General features: G+C 41.2%; 1 protein-coding gene and 1 long non-coding RNA gene across 11 annotated transcripts; one reads left to right on the top strand and one right to left on the bottom strand.

The window, feature by feature from the left end:
- Window positions 1-1438: 1438 nt before the first annotated feature.
- On the bottom strand, window positions 1439-2297 carry LOC307029075. Its single transcript, XR_013805211.1, has 2 exons — window positions 2179-2297; window positions 1439-1843 (listed from the first exon to the last, which is right to left on the bottom strand). It is a non-coding gene; the product is annotated as an uncharacterized lncRNA (long non-coding RNA).
- Window positions 2178-13084, top strand: LOC307029074 (uncharacterized protein). Of its 10 annotated transcripts, XR_013805209.1 has the most exons (16): window positions 2178-2307; window positions 2567-2647; window positions 2878-3085; window positions 3278-3447; window positions 3538-3635; window positions 3877-4062; window positions 4151-4314; window positions 4400-4493; window positions 4685-5029; window positions 5171-5288; window positions 8305-8496; window positions 8742-8894; window positions 11366-11410; window positions 11709-11909; window positions 12057-12112; window positions 12612-13084. XR_013805209.1 is itself a non-coding variant. In XM_079664665.1 (15 exons), the coding sequence occupies exons 5-14, from the start codon at window positions 3633-3635 to the stop codon at window positions 11906-11908; spliced, it is 1500 nt and encodes a 499-aa protein (XP_079520791.1). In that variant the 5' UTR covers window positions 2178-2307; window positions 2567-2647; window positions 2878-3085; window positions 3278-3447; window positions 3538-3632; the 3' UTR covers window position 11909; window positions 12057-13084. The 10 variants fall into 10 exon arrangements, 8 of the variants coding, with proteins under 8 accessions (XP_079520791.1, XP_079520790.1, XP_079520792.1 ...); XR_013805210.1 differs by having other exon boundaries at window positions 11709-12112; XM_079664665.1 differs by having other exon boundaries at window positions 12057-13084.
- The last annotated feature ends 2535 nt before the right edge of the window (window positions 13085-15619 follow it).

Below are 15619 nucleotides of genomic sequence, written 5' to 3'. Positions count from 1 at the left end.
GAAGACCGGAAGCTGTGTGGTTCATAAAAACATGTTCTTACTCAATATCAAGCCACGATTATTGCTTTTATTTAAAATCGTATCATTTCGGAATTTTGTTGCTGTCTGTGAGGAAAATAAATGGGGCTCATTTTTCCTTCTAATTTGTTATTCTTTTCAAAATAACACACTGTTATTTAGTCAACAATAACACACAATTATCCTTGTTTTTATTTATTTGTTTAATTCTATAATCTCAGGCTTTTTGCCGTCCTTCAGGAACTGAATTTCAAAATAAAAATAACCGGAAACAGACGTAGGCCTATAAGGGACATTTCGAGCATCATCGAGTTTAGGATGGCCAAAGACACTACACTACCCATAATCCCCAGCTATCGTTTATGACTACAGTACCCGTGATTAACATCTCTCTGACACAGTTTAAACGCATTTCAAGTGGAAGAATTGTTCGTGTCTCCTCTTCGTGTCTCGGGAAGCTGGAAGCTGTATTATTTTCACAAAAAAATAAATAAATAATTTGTTTAACCATAACGGGTACTTTACACAACATTAAGTCAAACTTATCCTTGTTTTAATCCTTGTTTTATTTATGTTAAATTGTTGTTGTAGGTTAATTTTCCATTTGATTTATTTTGGTTTAAGATATTATTATTTTTTATTTATTATCATCATGTTAGATGTTTAAACTTTTCTGCATTTTATAAGGCAATATATACTTTTTGGTTTTTGTCCGTAGGCTACTTAGGTTATTAAAGAGTTATCGTGTCAAAATATAGGAAATGTATTCATATTTTATTGTATAATCGGTACAGGAAATTACATAATTCAGAGCAGCACCTATTGGCAAAAGACGCTGCCACCGGCATTGCGATCCATCCTCTGGCAAAGTAAGTTGGGTCACTAAAGTCTGATACATGTTTTGCTTAGATTTAGTAATTGGGGCTTTTTTTTAAGCCTTTACTCGCATGGTTCATCATACATACTGAACTGTTTTAAGTCTGAGAAAGGCTTTCGCCATAATCAGCAAAGCAACATTAATGTGAAATTATTCTTGCGGGCGGCTAGCTAGCTAGCTCACGTTCAAGATAAGCTTAAACTAGTTTAGCTACATTTATATCAGCTCATAAGTGGTGTGTGAAAAATATTTGTCTTAATTACGGCTACATACGTCGGTGTTAAAGTGTGAGTTATACGTTATCTTAATCGCTTTTGTTTTACACATGACAGTAGCCTACTAACGCTGGCCGACATTTTAATATATGTTTGGGGGGGAGGGGCATAGTCCACGTCCATGTGCTTGTTACGCGTATGAAACAGGAAACACGTAAATGAACTCAGTCTGTCTAAAGTAGTTAAACCGTCACAATGTGCATTTAAAAAAGCTAGTTTCACTACATAATTCACTTTTTCTGTTCTCTCCTGCAGCTCCCGTACCCACACCACAAACCCATACACTGATCTACACCATCATAAAACCAACGGCACTTTTAAGAGCCAAACTCAACCTATCTCTCTGTCTATCTACCTACCTTTCTTATAGTTATTGTCTCTATCTTTTTCTATCATTCATTATCTATTTCTTCATCTATCCATCTCAATCTTACAATCTGTCTCTCTATCTCTGTTTGTCTCATACAGCAGCTGTTGCATATCTGTTGTGGCTGGCTGGCTGGCTGGCTGGCTGGCTGGCTGGCTGGCTGGCTGGCTGGCTGGCTGGCTGGCTGGCTGGCTGGCTGTGTTGCAATGGCAACAGAACACAACCCAGACCCCAATAATTCCACATCCAAAGAAGGGAAATGCATGGCTCTTGAGCTGAAGCATGAACACATGCTAGCTGAAGCTACTGTAAGGTTGGTGTTTTAACCCATATGAGCTCATTCATTTCCCACTTGAATTTGGCACTATCTGTTATCCAAAAAATGCTGAACAGGCCAAGAGTAACTAGATTTTGGATCAATGTATAGGGCCTTTGCAAAACGGTTCATCATTACAACATGGGGGGCAGAGGCTTACTAAATAAAGCTTGTTCAACTTGTTTTACTTCATTAGTTGTATATGGTAGGAAAAACTTGAAGCAAAAATGTTCTTCAAGTGAATGAATTTACTTTTATTTGTTCACTGTCATATGGTATCAGTTTATCAGCAACATCAACCTTACATGAGTTGTTACTTGGTCACAGAAAGCAGCTGAGGAGAGGAAACGGGCACGCTCTGTAGGAGACACTTTACAGTCCCCTAAAAGGGGCTGTGTAGGACGTGGCAAGCCGAGAGGGAGGCGTGGAGGGCGACGCCAAGGCACAGCTGCAGGTTGAAATCCCAATTATTTTACATTTTTATGAATTTACTAAGTAAATGGTTGGAAAATCGAATTAAAACACAGTAATTGCTTGTTGAGGGTCCACAATAATTCCAATATATAAACGCATAGTGACACTACAGTCGGAGACATTCCCACTGTGGTGTCATAAGAACTATGCTTTATTTAATTTCACAAGCTTTTAAACAATAGGTAGATAATACAAATCATCAGTTATCTGTTGTTAACCCTCTGTGTGATGTTTTACAGTCACATCCCCCCCGACTGAGGGCTTCCAGTCTTCCAGTGTGGAGGTTCTGCGTACTGAACCTTCAGCACAACACGAATTTGGTAAATCACAAAAATGGCTTTAAGTTTAAAACTAAAATCAATTTTTAAATAAATTGTGTTAGTGAGAGAAAATAACCTTATACACAACTGACAGTTCAGGACTCGAACGAGGAATGTAATTCAGTAAAGATATTGGCTAGTTCCATACTGAGCAAAGAAATGATCCTTGATTTTTAGGGTTCATCTTAAATGTAGTCATTTACAGTTAAAGTTTCCCATTCTGTTCACAGAAAAGAATATGGAGAGACTCTCTGACATTCTTTCCTCATGTCCTCCTCCTGAGCCTCAAAAAAGCTCTGCCTCATCCTGGTCTTTTCGGAAGCAGAAAGCCTCAGAGCGCTGGAAAGAAGCGAGACCACACCACCTACAATGCCTTCTAGAAAAAGAGGCTGTTGGTCATCCCCTGTGTGGCCTCTGCCACGAGCCGGCTGTTATTAGGTGAGATAACATTTACCTTGATTTAAATTACTTTACCTAATTGTAATTTTTCAGTATTAATGCTCAGTGCCCTGCTATTTCAACTAACATGCATGACTTTTGGGATGTTAGAAAACTGGATACCTAGAGAAAACCCACATGAAAATGAAAGTAATTCTAGGATATTAGAATAATTTTGTATTTCCTCCCAAGGTGTAGAGTGTCTCCCCGAGGAGTGGTTCTGTGGAGACTGTGATGTACTTCATCACAAGAACCAGCCACTCCACAACAGGGACAGTTTAATGAATGTTTTTTTTTTAAACCAATTATTCCAACAACGTGTGTTGTTAGAGTGGAAGGTGGATATGACACCCATGACCAAGGTATGCTCTCTCAAACTTGCATTTTGATGTTCACATGTCTCTTCGCCCAGCATATAATGGTAATTAGTGCTTTTCTTTTCTTTTTGACAGCTTGCATATTGCCAACTGTGAAGGCACCCAACTGCTCCTGGAAAGGCACAAACTTCACTGTGGTACCAGGCAAACCAGTGATTTTAATTATTACAATGGTAAACAAATATATATACTGTATATATATATTTGGATTTCTATTGAATTGTTGTTATATGTTTACTGTTGTGGGCTGAGGCATTGTGCTTCCACTTGGAGTAAAACCTTCATGTAATATCTTTTCATCTTTGACTATTTGTAGATGGAACTGTTGTAAAATGTGTCTTAATTATGTTTATTTACTTGTTCCAAGGGCGTTATGATTTGCATCTGCCACTATATGTCTGTCAAACTTGCCAGCAGCAGTGGACCCCCGACTTGAAAGTCCTCCTTAAGAGTGGATACTGGCCAGCTTCGGTCAGTATTTCCACACTTTACACCTTGGACCTCCTGAGCTCCTTTGAAGAGCTCAAGGTCATCTCTCCGGGATTCTCCAGACAGGCCTTTGCAAAGCTGCTGGAGCATCGCACAAAGTGTGGAGGAAGAGTAAGTGTAAATATTCTTTACCATATTATACATTATAACATTTCCGTAAATAGACAAAATCACAGCAATATATGTAATTATCTTCCAGTCTGGACCTGTCAACGGAGATGCACTGCAGCGCAGCTTTCTGGAGTATGAGGAAGACCAGCTCTGCTGTGGTGCTCCTTTCATCTGCCCTGCCTGCACGCCGGAGATGTTGGCTGTTTCTGCCGATGGAAACAGAAAGCTGTATCGCTTTCGGCGAAGTGGAAGGTGCTGTTTTTACAATGTTGTTATTTAACTTTTTTGATTACTGTTTATATTTCATGGATATATTTGCTAATCTTTTTTTCCTCAGTTCTGATGGCAGCGCCTTTTTTAATGGGCTCTTTGTAGCAGAAGACAGCGCGGTGGCTGCATTTGTCGACAAAATACAGAGATCACTGAAACATGCAAGTTTTTATTCGTCATTTTACCTTATAGGTATATCACAAAAATAGCCATGTATATCCGACCCTGACTTTCTTCAAATCCAGCTACTTCTCCTTACCATCTACTCCGAAATCAGATAATTAGAACAAATGGTGTAGATCTTGATTCCATTGCTTTTAACTGATTTGTCATGATGTAATGTGTGTCTTAGACCCAGGGAAGAGGCACATGTGGGGACTCCCAGTGGACAGCAGCGAGGGAGACGGCAAGGAGGGCTTCGAAGCTGGATGAAGAAGGGATGGAGGTTGCTGTATGTCGCCATGGGTTTCCTTTGAAGGCCTTAAATATGTACAGGGGGGAGATATTCGCCTACCCCCTGTATCTTCAAAAGGAACTCATGCCAGCCAAAGCCAAGTTCTTCGCCATGGATGTGGATTGCAAGTACTGGCCGTACATGGAGAAAGCTGCAAGTGTCCTTCCTGCTCTCCAGGAGCTGACCACCATGAAGCCATTCCTCAGTGTAATGCATGCTCGAGCCCATGCTACCAAATGCGAGGTATGTGAAATATTTTTGTATCACGTACATTTATATTTTTTATATTTATAATACTGAAGTAGTAAATATCTAAGCTATACTGTTTAGTATAATAGTTTGTAGCCTCTTTGCACAACAATTCCAGCAACCTTTTACCATCAGATTATATGGAGTGGGAAGACCCAGGAGGGAGCAGGGAGGACCGCTGGGGAAGAGGTGGAGCAGGTCAACAGCTACCTGTCCCGTTGTGCCCTGACCAGAATATACATGCCCAAAGCAGGTGAGTGGAAGGTTTTGCCCTATTATTGCATACTTTTTTAGATGAACTTTTTTAAGGCTGATTTTTCATGCCACGTAATGGGACCCTCACTGGATTTCAGTAGACAGGGACATAATCTTGAAACAATAGCAAGCCAACTATGTGTCCATGTTTATCTCTGATATGTTCCAGTTTCCATAGTTGTACCATCAATTTGTGTTAAAAGGTGTTAAATACAGGGTTCGTACGGGTGCTGGAAATCCTTGAAAATGCTTGAAATGTTATGAGGTGTTTTCAAGGTTTGAAAAGTTCTTGAATCTTGGGAATGGTGCTTGAATTTGGGATAAAGTGCTTGAAATTGTAAATGCTTTACTTCGCTTTTTAGATTAAAAGAAAATAAAGAGGTCGGAGCGCGCTTAATTGCTTCGCTTTTACATAAAACAGCTCCGCTCCGGCCTTCCTGTAAACCCTATGCGTGTTTTTGTTACGTGTGACCTGGGCATTCTGATGAGAGGGTTAGATGACAGTGTGCCAGGAGGTTGCAGTTTCAACGAGCGTTGGCTAGCAGAAGAAAAATACAAGCCATGGCTAAGACGAGGGTCGAGCCCACGAGTAGCCTCCTACCCTAAAAAAATCATTTCAGTTGTTCGCGATGGGAGAGTCTGCGCTGACGAGCCACATGAAAGGTACGCCATAGTAGAGCATTTTGGATTAGGCTAACGTTGCATTTGTTTAAGCTAACGTTAGCAAGCTGAATAGCGAACTCGATGAGGGATAATAATAATAATTGCAGGGGGCAATCATTTCAGAGGAGCGTACCTATGTTAATATGTGCGTTACAGTCGCCATCCTGTGGTGTTCAGAGGATGAAGCACTCACGGCATTTCGTGTTATAGTCACGAAATATAATCTATTGATTCGACACAGAACGGTTTTAAAAGCAATGTATTTCTACTGGTAGTATGTTTTGTGCCTAAACCAAATGTGACTTGCTCTATCGAAATCTGTCACATTGACCCGAAGACACATTTTCGTTTGTATTACTGGTCTGGGGGAAGCTTGTGTGTGTATTGTGTTTGTGTACCGGGGAAACACCGGCTGTTGTTATGCCTCTAGCATTTACATGTAAAAAACCTAAAGCAGGGGTCGGCAACCCCTGGCACGCGTGCCAGCATTGGCACGCGGCACCGTAACCAGTGGCACACTAGGAATAAGTGGAATAAGTGTCCAAAATATTTAAATTGTATTTTTGGATCCTGACCGAGACCGCCGCCAGAGCGCGTCTCCCCGTTACCTGCAGAAGGAAGCCATGCACGCAACGCAGCCCCGCTCTCTTTATAGGTGACTTTCTGCCGCTTTCCTCCGTGGTGCAGTGCTGATCGTTTCACCACGGAGGAAAGCACTTCACTAATTGCAGTACCCATAAGGAGCTGTACAAATGCTGCAGTTTTTGCGTGGCTGTGTATATTTAGTTGAAAGCCCAGTGGCGATCTGTTCATCTGTTATCGAAATAATATGCTTCAAAGGGGCGGACTGGCCATCTTGTGTGTTGAACTTTCCTGTCGGCTCCCAGACCGTAGTCGAGGAGGGCAGAAGCAACAAGCTTCAGGTTCAATAACCCACTTTAGCTTAAATGACTGGAGAGAGGCGAGCTCTTCTTGGGAGGCCGTTGCATTTATTTAGCTGTTCTTCTGTTTCACAAAATACATCACAGACCTCTGCTTTTCTGCTGCCTCGTTTCACTTCCAGAAACATACACACGTTCACTCACTGTCGCTCTACCATCCACACACACATGCACAAGCCACACCCCTCTCTCTCTCTTAAAGGGACAGCGATCTCATCTCACTCTGCATGACACTAATATCATAACATGTGTGCTCTGAGTCTGGAGAATCACAGAACGGACGATCGTCCTTATTATTATGCCGTTTAAACCAATTATTTAAATTCGGCATCATGTAAGTTGAGCTGACAGGTCCACACACTTCTTCCCCGCAGCGAAGCTCCCTCGCCCTCCTGCTGATAGTTGACGAGCGTCAAGCTCCTCAACCCCCCCCCCCCCCCCCCCCTGTTGATAATACTCGATCGTTGGCACGCTGATAACAATTTTTTTTTATAATGCCACTTCATATCAAAAAGGTTGCCGACCCCTGACCTAAAGCTTTACGAGAGCAGAAGTCAGGGAAACTCAGATCATTGTGACAAAGATTGACATCAGGGCACAGGTCAGAACTAGGGCGGTCCAGGATGAATATGCACATTCCCCGATATCATCAGTATTAATACAATCAGAGCACGGCAAGGAGCTAGCAGTGAGTCACAATGCCTAGTTTGTTTTGGGTGCACATTGACAGTGGAATGTAAAGTAATCATCTTGTGTAGAGACCTCATAATCACACATGATAGTAGTGGCGGTTTGCATTTTGCATTTGGAGGCGGCGAATAACGCAAGGAAAAAGCAGTACAGTTTGGGATTAGCCATTGTTAGTCCAGTGAAGGTACTCACCCAGAGGTCAACAGTCCTTGGTTGTCCAAGTCCTTGGTTGTTTATAGCATAAAGAACATCTGATTTAATGTGAGGTAGGGAACTAATCATTTGAGTATTAGTATGTGTATATAAATATGTAATTTACAACAGCTGTAAGATGCTTGAAAATGCACCTTGAAAATGCTTGAAAAGTGCTTGAATTTTACTTTGGAAAAGGTGTAAGAACCTTGTAAATATGTTGCACAACTTTGTTTCTCAGAACCGTTACGTGTTGTGTAACAGTACATTTTACTGCTAATATTATTTCTTCAGGAACATCAGAAACATCGGGTACTTCTGAAGACATCCTTCAAACAGCACTGCAGTAAAGAATTGAGGGGCTTTACCTAAGTGTGAGGCAGCGGAAGCAATCCCTTTACCGACAGAATGGTTTAACAATATAATGTTTTAGGTTGCAGATTCAACCTACTGAATTATATATATTTTTTGCACTTGCAAATATAGTTTGTCACATATCCCTATCCCACTACTTCATGTCTTTTTCAGACAGCAGCAAGCTCCCCCATCGACTTCGAAGGAATCTTGCAGACGACAAAAAGCGCCTTAATCAGGAGGTACTGAAGTACAACCAGCTGGTACACGACTCTGCCAGAGGCATAGATGTTGCTGCGGTGGAGCATTCCCTCTCTGGAGGGAGCATCATGTCCGCGCTGTGGCCGTGGGAAGTTCATGGCATGGGTCAGTTTTCAGATATTTCATAATAATTAATTTGAAGTTCTGTTATATGAAGGTATACCTTGCTGAGTTATGCACATATCATGTAGAGTGTTAGAACGTTCATTTAGTTTAAGGGTATATCTTAAGTTTTCTTATTGTGTATACATTTGATTATTTTGAAAGTACATGTTTGGAGTTTTAAACATATTGTTATGCTATAATGAAAATGTGATTCATGTATATACATAACTGTGATTGGATTTGAGCTAACTTTACAGCCAAGAAAAAGATACTTGATCAAGTCATGCTTACACGGAGACTGCAAGAGGAGAAAGGCATCCTATTGTGGGAGATGGCGCAGCATTGCACATGGTTGCAGAACATGGCAGTTGCTCTAAAAAATAAGGTGGCTGAGGAAGGTAAGTTGAAAGCAAAACTTAACCTACCTTGTATGAGTAATGAGTTTTAAAGGAAATAAAAGTCAGCCCAAATTAGGGCTGGGCGATATATCGAGTTTTGAATTTATATCGATATATTTTCATGCGCGATATAGGATTACATCATATCGTATATATCGATATATATTAAAACAAGCTGCAAGTTGCTGCAAACTCCGCTGCAAACTCTCTCTGCCCCGCGGCCCGCCTCTCTGTATCTCCAAGCAGCAGCAACGGCGCCCTGCCGCCTCCCCCTCACTACCCCCTCGCCCTCACCCCCACCTCCCGACATTTGCATGAAGAAGCATGGCAGCAGCAGCGAACAATCCGGAGATAGAGGAGGAGACAGAAAGGAGAGAAGGTGATACAGAAAACGAGGATGAACTGGTTGTTAAGAAGAAAACAAACGGCTCTCTCATTTGGAGATGGTTTGGTTTTCAAGCGGCAGACGTGGAGCAGAAAAATGCACTTTGTAGACAATGCCGGAAAAAAGTTGCAACGAAAGGGTCGAGCACAACAAATCTCTTCCACCACTTACAACAGAAGCACAAAGTGCAGTATGAGGAGTGTATTAAACTGCGTGCTGCAACCCAGACCGTGAAGACTTGTCAGCCTCCTGCCTCAAAGCAAATCACGCTACACAACTCACTCACACGTGGTGTGCCTTATGAAAAAAAAAAGCGAAAAGTGGCGTGAAATAACGAAGGCAGTGGCATATCACTTAGCCAAAGACATGGTCCCCACGTCGACTGTGGAGCAGACCGGCTTTGTAAAGCTGCTAAAAGCTGTTGACCCCAGGTACGAGTTACCTGGTCGAAATTACTTTGCAAGAGAAGCCCTGCCCGAGATGTACACCGAAGTGAGAGAGCGTCTCCTCGCCCGGCTCGCTCTAGTGTCTCACTTCGCACTGACCACCGATATCTGGTCCAGCAGGACCTGCGAGCCGTACCTGAGTGTGACAATACATTTCCTAGATGGGTGGGAAATTAAAAGTGCCTGTCTCCAGACCAGCTACTTTCCCCAGGACCACACCGGGGAACACATAGCTGAAGCCCTGCAGGATGTCCTCGTAAACTGGAAGCTCAAACCAACGGGACTGGTCGCTATAACAACAGACAACGGGACTAATGTGGTTAAAGCAGCGCGACTTAACAAGTGGATGAGGATGCAGTGTTTTGGACACAGACTTCACCTGGCCATCGGTGAGTGCAATATTGAATTAACTAATATGAAATTAGAAAATAATGTTAATAAAATAAATAACTTAAACGGATAAACTATGTGCATGTGTTGTGTAATGTGTAAATTAAAGGCGTGTTGGTTAAAGCTATGTTGTAAAAACCAGCAACAAATGAATGCAACAGCTGTATAGTTTAAGACCTGTGCTATCTTAAAAAAAAATGTATTTAAAATCCACTGTCTCCTCTCATCTGTTGCTCTCATCCACTGTCACAAACCTCACAGTCTGACTGTAAATGCACACAAAGAGTCTTAACTATTGACCACAAGATAAACTATTTAAACTGTGGATCATACAGTACCACTTCTGAAATTTAAAGTTGGCTCCATAAACTGTCAGACCTACTGGAGTTGATGGGGGTGTTTGTGTGCATTTACAGTCAGACTGTGAGGTTTGTGAAAGTCGATGAGGGCAACAAATGAGAGGAGATAGTGGATTTTAAATACATTTCTTATTAAAACTGGCTTCCAGTAACTGCTAGAATCCACTTCAAGACACTGGTACTTGCGTACCATGCTGCGAATGGATCTGGCCCTTCCTACATCCAGGACATGGTTAAACCGTACACCCCAGCACGTGCACTCCGCTCTGCATCAGCCAAACAGCTCGCTGCACCCGCACTGCGAGGGGGACCCAAGTTCCCGTCAGCAAAAACACGTGGGTTTGCTATCCTGGCTCCAAAATGGTGGAATGAGCTCCCCATTGAAATCAGGACAGCAGATAGCTTACACATCTTCCGACGCAAACTGAAAACTCATCTCTTTAGACTCCACTTCGAGCGATAAAATTACAAAGCACTTATATACTAATAAAGGGCTGGCTTTCTAAATGCCAGTTGAGTAGCACTTGAAATGTTTGGCTCTATGAAACCTGATGTACTTATATGATTCTGTTTTCTTAAAGGTTGTATCTTCCTGGTCGAATGCACTTATTGTAAGTCGCTTTGGATAAAAGCGTCAGCTAAATGCAATGTAATGTAATGTAATGTAATGTAATGTAATGTAAAAATTGCACAGATCTGAAATTATACAGCTGTTGCATTCATTTGCTGGTAGTTTTTACCAAAATAATTTTAAATAACATGCCTGTAGTTTACACATTACACAACACATCCAGCATTAACACAAATAGTTGTGATTTTGCCTTTGAGTGAGCTGCCTCTTTACATGTAAAAAAAAAATTAAAAGGTGTTTTTCAATTTTGTGTGTTTCAGGACATGGTATGGATGACTCCCGCATCACCAGAGCTATTTCTCTCTGTAAGAGAAAAAATATCGAGATATATATCGTATATCGCCATTCAGCTAAAAAATATCGAGATATGAATTTTGGCCCATATCGTGCAGCCCTAGCCCAAATCATTCTTGGTCACAGAAATTGGATGGAGTATAATGGCCTTTGCCCATTCGACCGGGCCATTTTACATAATGAAGTCCCTTGACAGTGACAATCATCTTTATATGTACATGGGAGAGAATATACTCCATTGAAGTGCTCTGGCCTCGTGAAGCAATCTTACTTTATAGTATGTCCATATAACAATTTGTGTATTTTCAGATGTAGACAAGGGGAATGGAGGACTTGGGTGCACCCTAAGAAGGAAGCATGCTGAGGCGTTGGAGAGGTTGCAGGTGGTACTGCAGCAGTACAAGACTGCTTTAGGTCCTGATGCTTGTTTCCTTCAACATGAAGAGGAAAGTCAAAGTGGCCTAAGCAGTCCAGACACCAGTGAAGATGAAGAACTTATTATGAATTAATGTACAGTATCTTTGTTGATTTAGCCTCAACCTAGACATGTTGCTGTTACTTTTGTATTCATTAATGCTAAACATACATTGTGTATTCAAAAACCTCAAATTTGGTTTCTGATCTGCCCCTCTTTTTTGTTTCTCTGTATTTCCCCAGATTGCTGCTGCTCTCAAGCACGAATATCCGCCAATACTTGATGTGCTATCAGAAATGTAAATACTTTACTGACTTTATATTTAGAGATTGTATTCATACTCCTCAATGGAAGATCACCCTTGAATATGTTGACCATATGGCTTTTCCCTATGCATCAGGCCAAACATTTCACTTGTACACAACTTAAATTGTATTGAAGAAAATGCTCAGCGTCCCTGGAATGCATCCTGAGCAATGAACCATTCACTTTTGATCCTTTTTGAAAAAACTAGAATGTAAATTCCTAAATCTCCAAGTATATCTTGCTGGTTACCATACAACTTGGTGAGCACATCATTGTCCAAGAGCAGGAGGTCTTTCCATTTTTTCCCAGAACGGGATGCCGATGCATTATTATTTTCGATCTCTTATAGGATTTACCTGTCATTAACTTTATATGACTGCACCTGTTACACCGCAGGCCAATAACAGCTTTCCTCTAATTGTTCATTTTTGTTTCTTTTGCGTTACTTGCTTTAATTGCTTTGTCAGTTATATTTCCTTTTTGGTCTCCAGCTATTAACCGGATTGATTGAAGTACTTCAATCAACATGTACAATGCACAGTCTTTTAGGATGTATAATTAGGGACATTGAGATAAACAACAAATAGTTTATTTGGTGAATCACCTCATTGTTGTTCTCAAAACCAAATAATACATTGTTATAAATTGTTATATTTGATTTACACATAGAATGTACATGTTTAATATACATAGTTAAATCATAAAAAAATGGTTGTGTTGTATGATTTCTTAATACTGTATGTTATAACCGTTTGCATAACTTGATTTTATGTTCTGTTGTCCATGCTTTTCATGTTAGACTAACCCCAATGCTCTAGAGTCAAGACATACACCCTTATGGTGGCCTTTTACTTGTATTGTGGTGAAACACATAAGTAAACCATTGCCAGAGAGGACCATTTTATTGTTTTAAAAACAATGTTATTGATGTGGTTGCTTGATGAATAAATATAAATTAAGCATACGTCTGTGGTACTTTTTGTTGTTTACATCACACTGCATTATAATGCGTTTGGAAATAAATTCATTTAGAAGTAACAATATGGGTTAGCGCTTGAATATTTTTGTAAAGAGATGATACTCATCCGGAGCACTGGTTGTTGGTTTAAGATAAGATAGAACTTTATTGATCCCAATTTGGGAAATCTTTGCGTTGCAGCAGCATTAAAACACATGGCATTATACAATACAAATAAAAAGACAAGAAATAAAGAAGAAAATATACATGTTGAATTTACAAATGAGCAATAACAAGATATGCAAGGTATTATATTTACATAACTATGTGACAGATGGAATATTAAATATTACACTGAATATGTCAAATGTACAGTGAAGAGAGAAACTATGGAGCAGAGAGTTCTCTTCCAGCCAGAGGTGATTTGTTGTACAGCAACACGTTCTCACTCCCAACCCGTCACATGTTGACGGACGGTCAGGGCCCCTCCCCGTCACCGACTTGCATAGAGCTCCCTAAACGTTGGTAATAGACACGTTGGGATGGCGGCGAAATGCTCTCCGCAGATCCATTCTCACAGCGTTTATCAACCTTTTTCTTACTCAATATCAAGCCACACTTATTGTTGTTACTTCTTTATTTTAATTGAATAATGTAGGACTTTTGTTGCCGTCAGTTATGGGGAGAGTAGGGGCTCAGAATACTGAAATCTGTATTGTTTCATCGCTTTTTCCTTCTAATTTTGTATTCTTTTCTAAACCACACACTGTTATTTACTCAACAATACATAAGTATCCTTGTGTGTATTTATTTGTTTGATTAATAAACACAAGTTGGAGTCCGTCAGGACCGAGGGTCGGAGCAGCTCATTTGCTTTAGAGAATTTTACACCCGGAAGTAAGTATTGTAGCGATCTGCATTTATTGTTCAAGTGTTCTGTTAACTGTTTGTGTCAGGCTTCTGTGAGGAGAGCAGGTAGGGGCGGGGTTGGGGAGCAGAGGGTTTGGTGTGTGTGTGTCTGGGTGGGCGCGTGGAGGTGAGTGAGAGGTTGGCGCGAGAGGAGAGAGAGTGAGAAAGGACGGATGAGAGCCGTTGGTTGTTAATAAACCTGTTTAACTTGAGAACGCTTCACTCGTCATTCCGACACGTCCGGGTGGACGTTACAGTATTATCTTTGCTTCGCTTGACAAACCCATCCATGGACAAACCCGTGATAGTCCCCAAGCTCTGATTGGATGTTTGAGTGTGCGCCGAGGGTTACGCCGAGCGTCGAACAGCACTTTGAAATGGGATGGAACCACGGCAAACTGTCCAAAACGGGATTTGAACGGGTCCACCCCCTCCCCCACCCCGTCCCCAGAACTAAAAATGTAGTAACTTTGTAGTAACTACACACTATAGAGAGGCGAAGTCCCGCCCATCTACTTCCGACCCATGGGACCCCGGAAGCGGAAAATTATACATTGACGTCAATGGAGAGAGAAAAGTAATCTTTCGATCCCGTTTGAATTGTGCCACGAATGACACATATGATGTTTGTCAAATTAAAAGAACATTTTGCAAGTCAAAAAAATAAAAATGTGTCGTAAAACTGTGAAGTTACAATTTTTTTTGTGTGAAACCGCTCAGTGAACTACAGGTCTCTGGTCTCGCAAAATACGCGTCACCATCACAAAGATGGCTGTCACGTTAGTAAATTTCACCTGTTTCTTTCAGAATGAGGCGAAAATGTATAAAACGAGGTGAAAATCACTACAAGTCTGGGCATGTTGAGAGCTGTACATACACGAAAGGGAGCGGTTCTGTAAGAGCCAGCATGCGGGACCGGCTTTACAAGGTTTCAGTGAGTAATATGAGTGCAATGTTTAAGGTTAATGTCAGCTAGCTAACAAGGTACACTAACGTGTTTTGTTTTAGAAACTAGTTTTCTCCTTAAGAACTTTGTGGTGTCTGTGTATGCTGTGGATAACATTAGTGTTCACAAGAACAAGATACACTCCCGTGTTTTGTTTTAGTTGCTCTTCAGATTGAAGCGGCCAGTTCTATATCGACTATATGTGTGATCTCCTTTTTACATCTCGTTGTGTCATTTGAGTTTATTTGCTGTGTGTAGATTCAAGGATTTTGGTTATCTTGTCCAGGGATGCAAACTTGTCACCTTTCGGCGAAATTCTCCGTTTTGAATCCAAAATAGGTCGTTTTTGTGATTCCTGTAGATCTGCAATAAAAATATTTTTTGGGTATGGGAGGGGGTCTGGGACCCGGATTAATGTGCGGCCGCGAGCTTTTTTTATATATATTATAATGAAGCGCGAGCTGTGTGCTCGAGTCTTCCTGCCTGTCGGCTCTGCTCATGATGTATAATAAGCCTCTGCTGCTCGGCGATGATGGTCTAGCTTCAGCAGCTACATTACCTACGGTGCGTTCGTTAATATTAACTGTGCGTCCGGAGTCCCTGTGGCACAGACTGGACCGCTGGTGAACAGCTGTTAGAACGGGCCGTTCAGGTGTTCAGAGTAGAGCTCCCTGTCGGAGCGGCAG

Source organism: Notothenia rossii (genome assembly GCF_949606895.1).
Source record: "Notothenia rossii genome assembly, chromosome: 2".
Classification (NCBI taxonomy): Eukaryota; Metazoa; Chordata; class Actinopteri; order Perciformes; family Nototheniidae; genus Notothenia; species Notothenia rossii.
Note: the sequence above shows the minus strand (reverse complement) of the source record. Positions and strands in the feature narration are given on the sequence as shown.